The following is an 18,715-nucleotide window of genomic DNA, read 5'->3' as shown; positions in this document are numbered from 1 at the left end:
TACAAGTACAAAAATAAAATCTGAGAAATCTGAACTCAGTTGTCCAGCGTGAGATCTGCTCCTCTGTTTCTCGCCTCTTTTTTTTTTTTAGTCTCCAATTCACACTGAGATTTGAGTTTCTGACTGAGAGGAGAAAATCTGTTCCTCCATTCGCTCTTGCGGGAGTCTTCCTCGGCACGACAAACACACACTCATGCACACACACGCACACCCACACCGCATACAATTTCCTGTCAAACTGAGAGAAAATATCCTTTGAGAAAAAGAAACAAAAATAAATAAATACAAGCCATGTTGTTGCCTCCTCTGCTGATGTTCCTTCCTTTGTGCCATTATGGGCTCCAGCTGCAGGGCCTCCTCTCAGTCTGCTGCGGGCCCTCAGCTGGCGCCATCATGGAGGGAGGTGAGAGAATCACAAACTAAAGCATGTCTGTCCGGCTGTGGATGCAGAGAGGTCCCAGGTCTGGTTCGTGGTCAAAGTTCCCACGATGAGAGGTAAGTAATGCAGGACCTTTTTTCGGGAGGTCCTGTCGAGACTGTGGTCCTGTCTCTCTCTCGTTCTCTCTCTCTTTGGGACGCGGCCGCTCTCAGCTCTCCAGGGACATGGCAGAGATGAGCTGCTCCACCTTGTAGGCCAACCTCTGCTTCCTCGCCTGTTCGTCCTGCTCCAGAGCCGCTGTGATCTGCACAGAAGATTTAAAAAAAAAAAAACGTGTTTAACCCTTTCGGTTTTAATGTGCTGCATTCAGAAGCCTTTCACGAGTATTTAAATCTACTAAATCTGAGTCAATTGGTTTGATTTCTTTTGAAATCATGGGAAAATGAAAATGGTGACAAGCAAAAATATATTTTTAAAAATTATAAATTTAAAAAGTTATAAGCAAAATTAATTAATTTATAAATTTTATAAATTATTTAATAAATATATTATTTAAAATATATTATTCTATATTTAGAATTATGTTACAGAAAAAAAAATATTTTTTGCAATTTCTTAAGATTAGTTTCTGGTCAATTCTTGTTTTTTTTATTTATTTATTTATTTTTTTTTAACTTTTTTTTGGCTATTTTAAGGTAATTGTCATGTAACTTTTATTTTACTACTTTCCTGCTATTTTTGGGGGCCGTTTCTTATTAAGTTGCTTATTGCCTTCGCTCCATGTTTTTGAAAGAAATCAAGCCAATTTGCTCAGGTTACAAAGGGTTAACAAAGCCAGCCGGCTTGCTGTTTCCCACCAGATTCAAAATAAACCCACCAATCAAAAATATTGTATGCGGTCAACCCATTAACTGTTAACCGATTAACATTAAACTGTTGACATCCATAATTATGATACATTTTAAAAAATTAGATCTGATAACTTTTATTTCTTTACAGAGCGGAGCCTGTTCTGTTGAGTTTCTATATGGACGCCACATGAAAGAGAAAAGACAGGAATTACATCACTGCCTTTGTCTTTGACAACATGGAGAAATATTTGTGTATTAGCCCTTCCCCGTTTTATCTTCTGAGCCCATTTCTTGTAAATTTGGCATTTGTCAAGTCGGGTTCAAAGGGAATTCAGACAGGCTCTCCCCTTCGTTGTCTCATCTGGTGTCGGCCCTGTCAGGATGAATCTATGTCAGAGTGGCAGCAACGCACATGGCAAAGGCCTTTAATATGATCAGAAAACAGCAGAAAATACTACAATATGGGCCATGTCTTCATCACCTTTGATATGGATGTCTGGGATCAAATGTGGTGGCTTTTATTTCAACATATGGTTACGGTTTTCGTCCTCTGTGTGCCTGTTTGCTACCGCAGATCCATTTCACTGTTTCACTCAATAATTCAGGATTCAAACAAAATAATTAATTGACCCCTCTTATGCAATGTGGATTTTCAAATATTCTGAGGTAAGAGATAAATAATTTATAAATATGCGGGGAAACTGTCACTGACAATGAACAATTTATCCATGTTTAATGTGTTTGGATAATTAAAGGAAAAGTATTTTTCCTTTACTCAATCATTGTCTTTGTCTACTTCAGGTCGCTCAGTGACTCAGTAAAGGCAGCTACACATATCAGTCATAAATACTGATAAAATATCTTAGTGTCAATTTTAAAAAAAAAAAGTGCTTTGTTTGTTTTTGAGCTTTCAAACATTTTTAAGGAGCGTTGTTGCAAGTTACCTAAATGTCATTTTGGTGTTCTTCAGTCAGCAGAACCATGTTTGTAGTTTTGAGCGTAGTGGTAGCTAAAAGTGAACGAACACATCTTTTTGAACGACTCTTTTTAGTGACCAGTGTGAGCCTGTCGTTCTTGAATCTGTAACGTACCTAAACCAACACAGTCTCATCCCAAGTCGTCACATGTTGCAGCTTTGTCAGTGGACTTCTTTGTCTACATATTTATGTTACAGGTTTCCTTGTGTGTCTAATGTTTTTGACACAACACGTTGTTATGTTTAGGCAACAAAAGCACGTGGCAACTAATGCTGACCATCAACAAACGCACGTGCTGGCACAGATGGTTAGGATTTGGAGAAGCAGGCACATTGTAAGGTGTAGAAAAACACCATCTCATACAGATGGAAGTGAAAACTGGACTCCAGCAATAAAGTCCGGGGTTTGTTGGACTCAACCACCGCCACTCCCGTTCGCCCTATAGGCACCCTCACGCTCCTTATATTGCATCGTTACAGCTGGCGTTTCAACCTGACGCCATCCTGCCATGTTTCAGACAGATGCGGCAGGTGCCATCTGGCCACTTGACAGCGTATAATAACACCGCAAACGGTTCTGTCGGGCTACATTCACACCTGGCGCCATCCAGTGGCATAACTGGTGATGCATTCAAGAGAAGTTTGGGCAGAAGTGTCAAATGTACTTTAACAGAGTGTCATGGAAAAAAATTATATCATGGTTAGTAGTCTTGCTCTCTCGTTTTTTTTTTTGCCTAGCCATGACGAACCTCTGTCTGCTGCCTGTCCCGTTGCAGCATCTGTCTGCCCACCTACCATCTTCCACTCATCTACTTAAGTGCTCTTAAAGGACTGGCAGCTACAGGCGCAGCGTTTCCTCCTCCTCATCGGGCCCCGATAGCAATCTATTATTAATCTGCGGCAGTGTATGCAGGTGCAGCTCCCACTGCCGTCTCCCAAATCCATTTAAGTAGGCTGCAGCTCCGGCCCGGTTAGGCTGACGCACAGCCCTTTGTAAAGGGAAAGAATGAAGAAGCGCTAATGCTAGGTGAGGTTTTTACGCACTGCACTCGAGGAGATACTGCAGGAGTGATGACGGTACACGTGTGCAAAATGAGTACGAGTTTGCATGTGTCTCTATGCATGTGTGCATCAGGCAGCGACAACTGCAGAGGCAGCAAAGTGTGAGATTCATGAAGAGCAAAGGGGAAGCTGACTGGATAATGGGTAAAAAGAGAAGGAAGGAGGAGGAGGAGGAGGAGGAGGAGGAGAGGGAAAATAAGAGATAGAGAGAGAGAGGCAAAGAGGGAGAGATACTGTAGTCCAACATAAAGGTCAGGCTAATGCCTCCCAGAGGAGGAGCTGACATTAGAGGCAGAATGTCTCCATAAATGCACTCTCTTTCTCTTGCTCTTCCTCCCCTATCTTCCTCCCTCCCTTTTTACGCCTTCTGTGATCTGACAGAGTGTGTGTGTGAGTGTGTGTGTGTGTGTGTGTGTGTGTTGCCGTATGATTTTGCTCATGAGAGCCTCATATAACCGATAGTCCGCTCTAACTGAGCCTGGACGAAAAGGACAGAGCAGCATGCTGAGAGCTTGTAGACATTCACTTTCTACTCTGCAGATCAGACACACCGCCTTGTTAAGCGCAGGTCTCACTAGACCTCTGGGCTTTGGGGAAGTCTACTGAAGACTCTGCGCTGACCCCACTAACCTTTGCCAGTTACGAACAGCCGGGGAACACCGAGGGCAAGATAAACGTACATAAAAGGTGCTGGAGCCAATTTGCGGCACGCCTTTTGTTCAATTTGCGCTCACAATCTGCCTACAATTAGCGGCTGATTTGCAGAGGCAGCAGCGAATTACGTAATCAGCGCCTGGGACTGCCCTCCAGGTAAAATCTGCAAGTGCAGGAGCTCAGTGTGGAGTTCAGAGAAGAGGTTTATCTGAGATCGCCAAGCTCTGAGAAGAAATCACGCTGCACAGAAATACCCAGTAATGAAATCAAAACAGTCTACAGCATTTAATAAGGGCAGAGTTCAGCTTCACCAGAGTAAAACTGTGCACTCAACACTATAATTTATTTGTAAGTATTTATACCATTAATAAAAGAGGACTCATTAGATGAAAAAGGTGAGAACAGAGAGACAGAGAGCAGAATGGAGCACCAGAGGGTCGGAGCAGGGCAGGTGGAGGACCGAGATGGTGCTGATACGGATGATGTTTCAGTAGAATAAACAGGTAAATGTCCACTCTCAGGTGTCAGAAATGATCACATGTAGTTTGTACTCAAAATAACAGCTCTCACATGGGCTTTTTCATTGATGCATGCATAAAAAAATGTTCAAATTTGTATTAAAAGATAAACATAAAGCTATAACAATGCGACAATGATTGAAGAGAGAGAAAAAAAGCCAAGCTAGTACTGTTGCAATGTTACTGCGGAAAATGAGAAACGAATTTTATTGTATTAATAAATGCACTTTTTTTCCAACACTAGTTTGTTACAACACTAGTGCACATGCAAAATTACAATCTGGTTCATGACATGTGCACAACCAGCTGATTTTCTTCTTACTATGGTGCGTATGTTAGTGAATTAAAATCATTCTACATTGGCAGGCGTGTGGTTGCTATTTGCAATCAACATACGGCCACTTCTTTTGTATTATTTTGTCATTTACTGTAATTTTATTCTTCTTTACGACAGCTATTGCATGTCTGTCTATCCTGGAAGAGGGATCCCTCCTCAGTCGCTCTTCCTGAGGTTTATACTGTGTTTTTTCCCCCATTAAAGGGTTTTTTAGGGGGAGGTTTTCTGAGTTTCTGTGAGGGTCTAAGGACAAAAGGATGTCGTTTTCTGTAAAGCCCTCTGAGGTAAATTGTGATTTGTGATAATGAGCTTTATGATTAAAATTGAACTAAAATTGAAATGAAATACAGAGTATATTTTTGAAAGATGCTAACAGTGACTACCTTCTAAAGAAACGTAGTTGTCTGGGTGTTATATAGCAGAATTTAGAATTAGTGTATAAAACTGTGCGAGTTTTAACTTTTCAAACTCTACATGTAAGAGCAAACTTTCTAGGACTGTGTCAATGCCAAGCAAGATAGTTGGCAAGTCACAAAAGCCCTTTAGCCAACTTTTTACAGAAAGGACGAGGGAAAAAGCGAGGAGCATCTTGGCAGATTGCTCCCGTCCTATCTTCAGCCAGTTTGTGCTCCTGAGCTCTAGGAGGCGCTACAGAGCCTTCTAGCAACTAAAAATGTATTCAAAAAGGCCTTCATCCCAAGTGCCATCAATACTCTTAACTCAATAAAGCAACTGACGAGTTTTAAACCAAACACAGATGACTGCTGCTTGTCTGCTTTTTATGTGTGTCGTCTCCTGTGTCTGCTGAACTGAACACAAATTTCCAACCTGGTGGATAAAACAGATCTATCATTAACCTGGATTAATGCACACTGATTGTGAATGAGGCTGTTTTTAAATTTGCACACACTGAGATTGTTCTTTTCTCCACCACAACCTTTATTTTAAAAACTCTTGTGTAATTTCTGCTTGCTCAGGATTTTTTCTACATAACTGGCCTTTGTGTATTGCCCAAACTTTAGTGATTCCTGCAGACTGCATCAAAAGGATTGTGCTCATGTTAGGCGTGCAAGCGCGAGTACCACTTACCTCCTCACTGTACTTGCTGACGTAAGAGTAGATCTCATTGAGAGCGCTGAGCATGTTAAACTCTGTGGAGTGGAGTCTGGCCTGTTCTGCCAAATAGGCATTCATGTCCTGGTCACTAATGGCTGGCAGCCGGTTGATGTCGGCGTAGTACCTGAAAATTCAGACAAACGGCATCACTTGCAAAGAATCACAGAGCGAATGTTATAGCTCAACTGAGCCCTAAATTCTTTATATAGTCAAATTTTTGAGCCATAACATCACTTTCACGAACAATGAATGCCTGCTTATAGTCGCTCACAAAAGGCTTTTACACGATGTGGTTGAGAAGTGAGGCAAGAAGAAAGAGAATTATGAATCAATTTCCCCAAAGACCCCAGATTTTACTGAAAGAGGATACAAAATAGATGTGGCAGAGGGGATCGGGATAGTGTATAAAGCCAGTTCCTACCTCTCTACCCAGCTCTTGTAATTGGGGATATCTTTAGCATAGAGCAGCTTATTGGACGGGGAGTCTTTGCCCAGGCGGTGCTCTGAAGTGGAGCAAGAATCCATAAAGGTCTGAGCTACTACAGACAGACAGGCATCCGTGATGCTGCTCTTATGGATGTCAAACACAAACTGCGGGTTCTTGATCACGTTCACCCAGAAACGCAATGGAAGGCTGGAAGACGGAGACAAAGGGAATAAGTAAGACACAAAAGAAGTCAGTGTTGAGTGAATTCTTTGAGATCAGCCAAGTTATGAAACTAAAAAAAAGATCCCCTGTACGATTTATTGAATATGACATTAGTTTTGTGTCTAAAAAAGGTCCTTACCAGTTGCTTTTCCACGTGTGACGTACGTCTGTGTCATGAATGCCATGTTTGTCTGCCTGCTCGTCCAGGAAGTCAAACATGTATTTGATGGCGAGGGGAAGGGTGCTCCCTCTGTGGACTGTACTGAACAACGTCTCGAAGAGATCGTCGACAAATTTTTGTAGAGTACCCTAGAGAAGGAGAGTATGTAGAGAAATATTAGCAATTCAGCTGCACCGAGACCCAAAAACACAGCGTGAATGAAGTTATGTCATAAAAATCTAAGATAACTCAGCATGTTTGTATGTATTGGAGGCAATTTTTTTTTCCAAGGATGGCAAAGGCATTAGGCGCCCCACTCTCCACCTGTTTGGCTAGTAAATGTTGCCTTCCTTGATTGGGTAGTTAGTCAAGCCAATTTTATTTATAGAGCCCATTATCACAAAACATGATTTGCCTCAGAGGGTTTTACAGCGTATGAAATCCCCTCTGCCCTTAGACCCTCACATCGCCTGAGGTTAGGTTTAGGACAGCGCAGTGGCTTTGGTTGGGGTGAGAATATTCTCATGTAACCAGACTTATCCCCATGGTGTGGACTCACTGCTTTAGAAAGGTCTGGAAGTGCCAAATATTATTCTGAATAAGGATAAAAATGCTTTGGATGGTTTGTGCTTATCGAAACGAAACACAATCCTCCTGGGCGGTGCTAAGCTCAGAATACCGCCATGATGCTCTTGCAAAAGAGCGTCCGAAGACAACACACACAGTGACAGGGCTAACTGTTGGCATCACATGGCTAACATTATCCAAGAATGATTAACGTGTTTGACAACAGAGTCAAGCCGTTTTGGTATTTGTGTGATTTTTGGACCGTTTAATGGCTTAATGCTGCCTCTGTGGTAGTGGTGGTATTGGTATTGTGGTATTGTAATATTTCACCTTTAAATAATAAATGCAATAACAGATCCGTATTTTAGGTTTACAGACTTCTGACTAATTCTGTATCATTTTCTGTTTCCTAAGCCCTGAGGGTCTGTGCATTCTTTTAGATTGTGAAAGTTGATTTTTTTCTATGTTTATGTTTTTTCTATATTCACATATCTTCTATCTTTATATTTATTTATTTATTTTTATGATATTTGATCATGTTTGTTCAGTCTGTGCACATCGACTGTCTTCCTGCCGTCTGGAGTTATTTATACAAGGTGGCCAAAAATTTACCAGCAGCCTGCTGATGCGAATTCTCTCTTTTTCTCAGACTTATAGCCTACATCTGGTGGGTCAGACTAAACTAAGTAAGCCAGTCAGAGGCAGAATAATGCTTTCACTTTCTCAAGAAAAATACATTTGCGTATGAGTGAATATTGTACCTTGGTAGCGAGCAGCCTGGTCAGATAAATCTCAGAGACCATCTTGCTACCGCGGTCTCCTTCCTTCTGGTCTCCGTGTTCGTGGTTCTTCACCAGGTGCCACACCTTCACGCCACTTTCTAGATCAGGCGTGATCATGGGAGCACGTGAGCGGAGGCTGTCGGGACTGCCCGTGTAGCGGAATGAAGAATCTGTCCAGGAAAGAAAAAAAAGATACAGAATTATCAGTAATCCTAAATGACTGTGATTACAAAAGCTTCCCCCTAGGTGCAACATCATGTAAATGAAGCACTCGCACCTACAACAGCACGCCCACACACACACACACACACACACACACACACACACACACACACACACACACACACACACACACACACACACACACACACACACAGAGAGCTGCTCTCTCATTCCCATTACAAAGCCGAAACTTCTGTGCTCCCATCCCGCTCTGTGCTGTGCTGTAAAGGAAATTGCAGTGGTGGATAATTTCATAGAACAGCAAAGTAATGAAAGGGAGGGGACGTTGTGGTCCCTGGCATTGATTTGCACCGGCCTTCCTGAAACTGGAATCCTAGATGACACACAAGACCTTGCCACCCATTTATCTTATTACGTGCATTGTGCAGGACTGAGGTGTTTACAAAATGCTACATTTTTATTCCTTCTTCTCTCTCTGTCATGAATAATTTGATAGTTGTTTGCTTTTTTCTCGTTCTACACTCATTCATTTTCTCTGTACATAATCCCTGCCTTGCTGACTGAGACAAGGTTGTGCCTGGCTCCTCTTAAAAGCACTCATAATTGGCTCTTCCCTGCCACATTGTACCGACGCCACGTTAAAAACGTCCCTGTCACACTCTAATCAATGCATCAAAAGACGCCTAATTTGTTAAGCGCCGCAGCCACCCTCCTTCATCCATACATCGTCTCTGCTCCTGCCTCCTTGCTCTTCACTCGCTTCTGAATGATGCTGCTTTCACGTTCCCTAATTAGTCGACATCTACTCCTGGCAGCCGGCTCTCTGGAGATTCAGGATCTGAAGATCTCAATGAGGATCTCTTGGACCCGTCTTCAAAGGCGGAGATGAACAACAAAGGGTTTTTTTTTTTTTTTTTTGCTGCCACTTACACCTTTCAAATAAGACCAACCTACACCTCTGGAGTGGCCTCTAGGGAGTATGTTTAAATTGGGGTTGAATATACCTATGTGCAGCGTGGACTGAGGTCCCAAATCCCATCTTAATCCAGTCACTGGTTTTTACTGCTCTGGTATTTCCTCGTCCCCCTCATCCTTCCGATGCCTTTTCCCAACTCCCCCAACACTAAGCAGCGACCCGCAGCCGCAGCTCTCTCCTGCTGCAGAGAGGGTCACTCCTGGACACACTCAGGCGGTAGGGGAGTGTGTTCTGGCTGATTTTAAGGGTTGGGGGGAGTGGGGGGTGGAGGGGTGTAAATTGAGTCAAGATGCTAAGTGTTGAACGTGAAATTGGTATGAATCCATCAGCAGGTGTCGAGGTGCAGCTGTGCCTGCTGTGCCAACCCATGATTGATGAGGGATGGGCACACGCCAGCACCGACAGAGCCTCTGCTTTCCATGCCTTGCACGTCCAACTCTGTTGCTCGAGCACTCAAATGCACACACCAAAAAAAAAAGGTAAAAGAAGGATGCGAGTGAGTGCAGCCTCTCAGCATCTCATTGGAATTTCATGATAGATTAAAAAATCCCTTGTGACTGAGATATTTGAGACTATGTAGGTGTAAAACACCAGAAGCAGGGGACAAATTCAGCTACAATATTAAAATAACCACAAAATGCAGATAAGAGCCCCTCACTTGTAGTTATACCTATTTACTTTCCTCCTCCATTATCTGCTTGAAGATCCAGTGTGTAAGATTTATGGGGATTTTGTTGGTATCTAGCAGTGAGGATTGCAGATTGCAGTCAGCTCCCAGTTAGAATTCCTTCAGGGTTCATTGATCCGGAGGTTTTAACCAGGAGCCAGATTATCTGCAGAGGTCTCCAGTGTTTCTCCAATGCTGTTTGGTTCATTGGAGACATGCCAGTAGCCCAGCATCTGGTAATGTGTGCTCACCTTTTCTCCCTCACAACTTAAGATCAAGATGTTCAGGAGGTTTTTACCAGAGGCTGAATTAACCACAGAGGTCTCCCCCTCTCCAAAACAAACAGAATTAACCATTTAAACAGGTAAAAATGCTGCATAAAGCAGTTTCACATTAAAAAAAATATCAAAATGTGTGTTTTTTCTGACACTGCTTACGCAGAGGGGTTGCTCTACAGTGGCCGAAGCAAAAAACACAAATGGCCCTATTAACCCTTTGAAACCTGGAACAACACCACTTTTCTTGTGCTACTTACAGATGCCTTTCACAGGTATTTAAACCTTTGAACCCTGAGTAAATTGGTGTGATTTCTCTCAAAAACATGGGAAAAAAGAAAATGAGCAACTTGGTAAGAAATAACCCACAGCTTCCAAGATACAAGTGGAAGATTTGGGAAAAACAGCTAGGGAAAAATATATTTATAATTATCACAATTACATATTTAAAATTATTGAAGAGTTTTTTTTATTTTTATTAACATCCTTTTTTTCCTTTTTTTCTATTTTTGTTTTTTTTGGGGGGGGGGTGGTGGTTTTTTGTTTTTTTTTTGTTATTTATTTTTCTAATTTTCAGTATTTTTTTCTTTTTTTTAATTTATACATTTCTTGCTGATTTTTGGATAATTTCTTCTTCCATTACTCGTTACCTTCTTCCCATGTATTTGAAAGAGATCAACCCAATTTGCTCAGGTTTAAAGGGGTTAAACAAGCTTTTGGTTCGTCTGCTCTGGGCAACTGTAGAAACATGGTGGTGAAACATGGACGACATAAACGAGGACCCGCTCTCTATGTAGATATAAACATCTTATTCTAAAGTAACAAAAATAAGACTACTCTTATTTTCAGGTGATTATACACTTAAGGAAACATACTTATTATATTATATTCCATTTTTGCCAATATATATCCCCCTTAATCCTACACACTGTATATTTAAAAGAGAGTATTAACTGAGTGTACTTTAATCTTCATAAGTAACCATCTGTTTATAGCAAATATTGCTCCACATTATTTCACATGCACTGAGGATAAAGGTTTTTTTCACTCAAAGTATCCACAGGTATAAGTCTTAATTGCTTGGAGGGATAAGGATGCTGTTAGCTTTTTTTGTTTGAGTTAGGCAGACTAAAGGCAGTGTTCACTTTCTATCCCAAATCCTGATAATTGGCCATGCTCACTTATCTTTTTCTGTTTGTGTGAAGTATCATTCACACAGAATAATTAGCAATCACAAGTTGCCTGGTGCTGCTGTGTGTGTGTGTTTGGCATGCAACCAAATTTGGCACCCTGCAGCACAAACTACAAGCACATCTGAAGTATGTTGGTTTGCATGCATGTGTGTAAAAAGGATACTGCACATGCTGTGTGCATGTGTGGGTGCTAGCGTGCAGGCAACTGGTTGCCCATTGTGTCCTACACAGAATGCACCGTCATTATAAAAACATTACAGCTTTAAAATGAAACAATGGCTATCTCTCTCTAACCCTCCCCTCTTCTTCATCTTTTTCTCTCTCTAGTCTTTCCATTATTGTACCATCCAGCAGAGTTTGGACCTGAACTGTAAAGCAAACTGCAGCACACACAGTTGGAGAGAGAAAAAGGCTGCGAAAAAAACCCTCTGCAGCAGAGGAGAGCAGCTCCAAACAGAGCTGACCATGGCTTTGGGGAGAGTGGATTTGGCTTTGTTCATATGTGAAACAACTAATATAAAAAACATTCTGATGTATCTGTGAGGCAACAAGAGCAACACAATTACATTTGCATGGAATTAACAGCTGATTAACTGTTGAATCAGCATGCAAATATGTACATAAATACATGCTGTATGGCAGGGATACTCAACTTGCTTTGCCGGGGGCCACTTTTTGCAAGATGACTGGAGGCCAGGGGCCAGTTATTAAACAAACATCAATAACTTATATCTAAATAATTAGCCCAGACCTCGGTTGGGGTTTTTATTGGTTTAACAAGCTCTATTTTGGGGCTTTTATGCACACTGGCACCTTATTTACATCCATGTCTGTCCATACTCATATGTAGCCATGAAAGTTTACAATGCTTCAAATATGGATGTTGTTGCAAAGAAGCTTAAAATTCTAAAACAAGGATGCTTCAAACACATCTTCAGCGTGGCAGCACAGAAGATCTAAACAATCAGCACAGTCTCACAGCAGGAACCCAAGATAAGTGTCACCAATTCAATATCTGACCAAATGTCTCCCCTTCTGTTTCTAAGTCCTGACATAGACTATGGCTATAAAAGTATTTGTTGCAAAACATTATGATGGATATAAACATCATCACTTAATTTCATCTTATTAGACATTTGTGTGAAATTTTGCCAAAGTTAATGTATAATGTCTTAAGTTATTGCCCAAAACATGTTTTGTGAAATCACACAGTCTTTGACTATTGAAACACCAAACTTTAATCGCTTCATCCTTAAGTCCAAGTGGACATTTTTGCCAAATTTGAAGAAATTCCCTCATGATGTTCCTGATATATTGCACACATGAGAATGGGACAGACATGAGGTCACAGGGAATGTGACCTTTGACCTAAATCTAATCAATTCATGCCCAAATCCAGGTGAACATTTCCCTCAAGATGTTCCTGAGATATCATGCTCACTAGAATTGCACAGGTGTGAGGTCACAGATACCTTTGAGCACCAAAATCTGATCAGTACATCCTTGAGGTTAAGTGGATGTTTGTGCCAAATTTGAAGAAATTGCATAAGGCGTTATTGGGATATCGCATTCATGAGAATGGGACAGGGATTAGGTCACAGTGAACATTGAGCATCAAAACTCAGTTAAAAAAATGGACGTTTGTGCCAAATGTAATTTCACGAGATTGGGACAGATGTGTGGTCACAGTAACCTTTACCTTTGACGACCAAAATATAATCAGTTCGTCCTTGAGTCCGGGTGGCCGTTTGTGAAAATTTTTGAGGAAATTCTCTCAAGGCGTTCTTATGATGTCACACTTATAAAAATGGGGCGGATAGGGGAAAACCCGAAACATAGTGGCTCTGGCCACGGCTGTTACCAGAGCAGAGACTTCCAGTGTGAATCAATTTATTTTCATTGTAAATTATAAAATGATCAGCAGGTAACCCAGCACCCTACCGGGCTGCAATTTGTGTATCACTGAGGTATGGCATACTGCAATTAGAGTAATCAATGTCACAACAAGGGCATGAAAAAGTCTACTGACTCACCATATCTGCTGATGGAGGTGCGGGATATGCTGGCTGAGGAAGGGATGTTGTATGATGAGGTCTGTTTGGGCACCAAAGCCACGACGCAGCGGTCTGACACCTGTGTGAAGAGACACACACAACGTGAAACAGCTGCTATCACATATTCAAAACAGGGTTTTTATCCAACTAAACTAGTTTTCCTAAAGCTCTTTATGTTATAGCAAAATGTAAGGCACTTGGTGGATAATCCTTTAAACAAAACATATCCCCAGCCCCTACGCAACCCCTCCCTTTCCCGTCTTATCTGTGCTCCCTGCTGTTTACTACCACAGCCCCGTGGCTTTCTTTCAGCAGAGCAGAGTGCTGTGGCTGCATGATGGCTGTACTCAACATGACTGTCATTGTCATCCCCTTCACAAACATTAGAGGCATGATGTAAGCTTTGGAACTGGGATAAGATGCTAAGAGGGAGTGAGAGAGAGGGAGAGGAAAAGAGAAAGAAGAGACTGTCAGAAAGAGAGAGCAGAACGCTGAATGTCTCATCTTGTGTACACTTTGCACCCTTAAAGAAAATGGGGTGCGCAGGTATAATAATAGCATTAGAGCAGCACGGAGTCAGAGTCAAAGAGGGAGACGAAGAAAAGACGCTGTGCAAAAGATGGCGGTGCGTCGCGAATAAGAGGCAGACACTGAGGTTTATCCTTTTTCCCCTCAGTGGTTTATATTTACAAAGAGCTCCTGGCCCCGTGTGATGTGCTACAGTCACTTCAGATAAGCTGCGAAAAACAGATGAAAATGACATCCGAAAGGATGGTTTTAAAATCTGTTTTGAAGACACCCGTTAAATAAGTATTTCACATAAATTAGACCGTCTCTACAGTAAAAAGACACAAATACTTTTGAAACTGGCGTTACATGACCAGAGAAATCAATCAAATTGTATTTATATAGCACCTTTCAAACAAATCAAATGCAATTCAAAGTGCTTTACAGTTTGATTGAAGAAACAAAAACAAGAACATATGAAATAAGCAACAATGGATATTAAAAAATAGATCTTAAAAAAAAAAGACTAAGGGTAAGTACAAACCATTCTTTTGCTCAAGAGGTAGAAAACCTACGACTACCACAATACTTCGCCCCCCGCTGTGGGGTGACGTAATGTGGACTTTTTGGAGTGAAACAAAAGCAGCCGGCCAGATTTCAAATAACAGGTGAACATCAAGCGAAACATGTTTCTGAAAACGTTTGAGGCGAGATAGACAACTCAGAATCTTGGCTTGTATTTGCTTAGTTTTACTGTTTTATCTCCATTTCAGCTTGTTTTCACTGTGCAGCAAGCAGTCTGGCACCCACTTCCTGTTTTCAAACTCTCGCCATTACAGTGAAACTGGGCATTAAAATACGTTTCTGAAATAAAATACGTTTGATATGATTTCAGTCCGAGTTTGAGAGACGGACAGCGGGGCGGGTGTTTCTCTTGATCAGCTGTTACTCTATGAGGCCGCAAAAATGCCAAAGTACAGAATGTAGTTTGGGCAACAGCCCCAAGAACCAGCGAAACTCCACCAAATGACGTAAATCACATCATTTAGAGGAGTTTCGCCATGAGGGTAGGAGGGACATCTAGGCACTGTTAGATAAATGAAAGTCTACCACCGTTCATCTACACATACACACACTGTTTTGATACTAAGCTAGTTGAAAATATCTGATAATATGTTGAAATATCCCTTTAACAGCAATCCTTCATTAGTCTAACACTTTAATTAATTAATCATGAAACGGCAACTTAACTGAGATTAATCTTTAAAATGCTGCTGCTGTTAGAACACCATAACATCACATTTTACAAAAATGCAAAACACAGAGAACAAAACTTGTTCTCTTCCGAAAGCCAAAACAACAAACAGCTTGTTGGCTGGCATTTGCAGCCCACCCTGAGGAGGGATTTCTGCTTCAGACCCGATGAAGAAAAACTGATGAGCCTCCAGTGGAGAAATAAACAAAAGACAAATGCCAGGCTCCAAAAGGAATACCTCAAAGAATCTATAGAAAAACAGAAAAGTCTTCTTTTCATTTGCTTTTGCAGGAATGGGCTCCTTTCCATGCCTTGTTGGGGAATAATCTAGTGGATGCTGGGAAGGACGTTTACAGAGTCACTTCTTGCTCTCTAGAGCCAGCCGCCTCTCATCCTCACCCCTTTTCTCCCGCTCTTCCCAAACTAATCTCGGCTGCACTATTAGTTGGAGTTGCCATCTGGCCTCTACTGGCCTCGCTGGAGAGACACTCGAAACTGGGGATGAAATCTGGAGGAATCCTCTTAAAAACACGCAGCTCCTGCTTCTTGGAGGGAAATGAAAAATGCTCCCCCTCTAACCCCCAACCTCCTATCCACGACCGGCATCTTTGACCTTTCTCTCTCTCTCACCTCACCTCCTTCTCATTTGTCTCCGCTTTCCTAAAATTTTTCCGGCCCTCTCCATCCTCTCGGCTGACTGATGAACTCCAACACGCTAACAGTGCAGACTTCCGTGAAGTTTTCCACCGCTATTCCTGTGATACATTTTCTCTGGGGAGCATGAAATAGCTTCTCTGTCCCCCACCTTTCCTTTTACGCCTCCCTCCATCCCTCTCTCTTTCTCTCTGCTTTTTATGGCTGACAGAGAGGCTACAGCAGAGATGGGTCCTTGTGATAGAGTAAATGATTGAAGGCGTGCAGATTCGCCCTTCAGGGATAATCCAGTGTGGGGCTGATAGTGGGCAGGTGTGATAAGGGCTGTGGGCCCTGCCTGTGATAAGACCTTCCATTAGACAGCGCAGAGCCGACCAGACGGCAGAGTGTGGTCAGCCTCTATCTTTCTTTTCTCAGCCCTCCCCAAATAACCCGCAGCCCTGGTCCTGGCCTGTTTCCCCTGAGCGTCCCGTCTCTCCTGGACTCATGCCCCAAAATCATGATGCTTATCAAAGCTGTCGACTCTGCCCAGCAGCTTGGAAACACAGAGCCTGTGCACACAAGCACTTCTTGTTAGGAAGGACGAAATGTGAGATGGGACATTATGTGTAAATATGATTTGGACGTCAAAAAGAATCTTCTGAAGAGTTAAATAACAATTTAAAGGTCTTTCTAATGGAATTTAAGTTCGGTTTTAACATAAAGTGGATGCAACCACTGTTACATGACCAACTGGTTTGTGGACTCGAAGAGTCATACTGTCATATTGCCATACGATGAATCAATCATATTTTGTAGATATAGCACCTTTCAAACAAATCAATGCATTTTAATGACCTTTTCAATTTGATGGTAGAAACAAAAACAAGAACAACATAGGAAATAAGCAAAAACAGATCTTAAAAAGGGGATCTAAAATTGTGACAGTAAGACACTACTTAAAAGTCAGACAACACAGATAGGCTTTTACGTTTAAAAGAATCAATATTTCGGGGTGCCCAGTAGCTCAGTTTGCAGAGCACGCGCCCCATGTACAGAGGCTACGTGCTCGCCGCAGCAGCCGCAGGTTAGATTCCAGCCTCGGCCCTTTGCTGCATGCTGTCCCCTTTTTATCCCCCTTTCATGCTTGATCTGTCCTATCAAATAAAGGCAAAAAGCCCGCTCAAAATAATAATATATAGAAAAATACCCAACAGTACCAATAGCGCGCCTCTATGCAGTCCAACCCTCGATCCTCTACAACTCCAACATCTTGCCCAAATATGGTCACTTCTGGCTCTAAAAAACCAAGATGGTGACGTACATAATGCTGAACTCGAGACTTCAAAACGGGAGTCCATAGACTTATGGGTAACATCACTGCAGCTACATCCATTATTCTTACAGTCTATGTTACTGACTTGCTTTTGAAGCCAGCTTCAAGTGGCCATTCGAGGAACAGCACATCTAAGCACTCCATTTACTTCATTTTTTAAACCCCAGAGTTTGCTGCTCAGTTTTCAGTCAATGAAATGTGTCACTGAAGAATCAGTGTGAGTTTTTACCAATACTGCTCTTGTTGCTATTGGAGATATGACTCAGGGTGTAGCAGCAGTATTCATCAAACATGTCTCTAAAATATTTACTCAATATTCTTCCTCTTCAAACCTTCATATTCCCACCTGTCTGAGATTTGTATTCAGAGACAGAATGGGAACCAGCGAGCCAAGACAGCCAGAGCACTGGATTCATGAACACACAGCAATGTGGTAGTATCTAGTTTGTCTGGGACTGTTGAAAATAGCCCAAAATGCCCCCAAGTGATGTCTGCAGGGTGGGTAACAGGATCTAGCTGGCAGGCTCTCCTGGTGTGGTCATCACTGTCTGCTCTCCCTGTTCCTTCACCGCAGAGCGGAGGACAGACGGAGGTCACCAGGCAGCAGGGGATGGAAGTTTCCAAAACTGACTTTTTATTTTGACGCAGTCTCAGCAAGACTGACAGAGAGTGCTGCAGTCTGCCTTTTACTGTCACTTATCTGCACATTAGGAATAATATTCCAGACAAAACACACACACTGCCCATGTGTACCCAAATATTAATATGCTGGAACAGCCACAGTCCACCTGTCATAAATCAACACTTTGTCAAACGTCATTAATGTAATTACTCACGCAGCGCCTTGCTGAAAACAGCACGGGCTTACTTGCAATTTGAATGATCATAAATAACAACAGCAGTCTGATGACTTCAGTTCATAATAATGTCCTGTTTACGGTTAATGCTGCCCTCTCTCCGAAGTGACTGGAGCCTGTAAGATGGAGCGGGGTGAGCGCTAACATCTCTCATGATGACAGAGATGGGGGAGGTGGAGAAGAAAGAAGGTGTGATGAAACACTTTCCTTTGACGGGGTTGGAAGATTAAACAACAAAAAGATCAAAATCAGCAATCAGCCCAAAAAAAACTCACCAATCTTATAAATCTTTTATCTAAACTCCCTGTTTGTCTGCATACAAGCGTGTGAAATGTGGGTTTGTGCTGTATGTGTGTGTGCTTCTATCTCCTGTCTTAATCTATGCAAAAAAGACAAAAAAAAAATACAGAAATAGAGTGGGGTGGGAGGATGGGAGTTTAGTCCCCTGACTGTCAATGCCAAGATGTTGAATACAGATTCTTTTTAAATTCGTGCATTTATGTTTTTAATTCTGGTGTAACAGAGAGCTGGGAAGGTGTGCATTTCCATATCCAGGTTATGTAAACCATTATTTCCCATGTGGCAGGGTAAATAGCCAATGGGGTTTCTTGGGATGCTGTGTGCCCTATGAATTTTAATGGCGCTTTCTGGTCGCCGTGTCGCTGCTGTGGGAGAATTAGAAGACTCAAGGTGATGCCCGATCTCACTCTGCATATCTCAGACCCCTT

General features: G+C 42.0%; 1 protein-coding gene across 1 annotated transcript in view; it reads right to left on the bottom strand.

Moving 5' to 3' along the window:
- Positions 1-561: 561 nt before the first annotated feature.
- plxna2 (plexin A2) overlaps positions 562-18,715 on the bottom strand; it is a 266,646-nt gene continuing 248,492 nt past the window's right edge. The window contains exons 26-31 of the mRNA XM_042491079.1: positions 13,379-13,478; positions 8,031-8,221; positions 6,682-6,851; positions 6,315-6,527; positions 5,867-6,017; positions 562-683 (exon numbers count right to left, since the gene is read on the bottom strand). Of these exons, the coding sequence (XP_042347013.1) occupies positions 588-683; positions 5,867-6,017; positions 6,315-6,527; positions 6,682-6,851; positions 8,031-8,221; positions 13,379-13,478 (921 nt within the window). The 3' untranslated portion in view covers positions 562-587. The remainder of the gene's footprint in view (positions 684-5,866; positions 6,018-6,314; positions 6,528-6,681; positions 6,852-8,030; positions 8,222-13,378; positions 13,479-18,715) is intronic.

This window comes from Plectropomus leopardus, chromosome 8, assembly GCF_008729295.1.
Source record: "Plectropomus leopardus isolate mb chromosome 8, YSFRI_Pleo_2.0, whole genome shotgun sequence".
In the NCBI taxonomy this organism is placed as follows: Eukaryota; Metazoa; Chordata; class Actinopteri; order Perciformes; family Serranidae; genus Plectropomus; species Plectropomus leopardus.
This window is presented reverse-complemented; position numbering and strand designations above follow the sequence as displayed.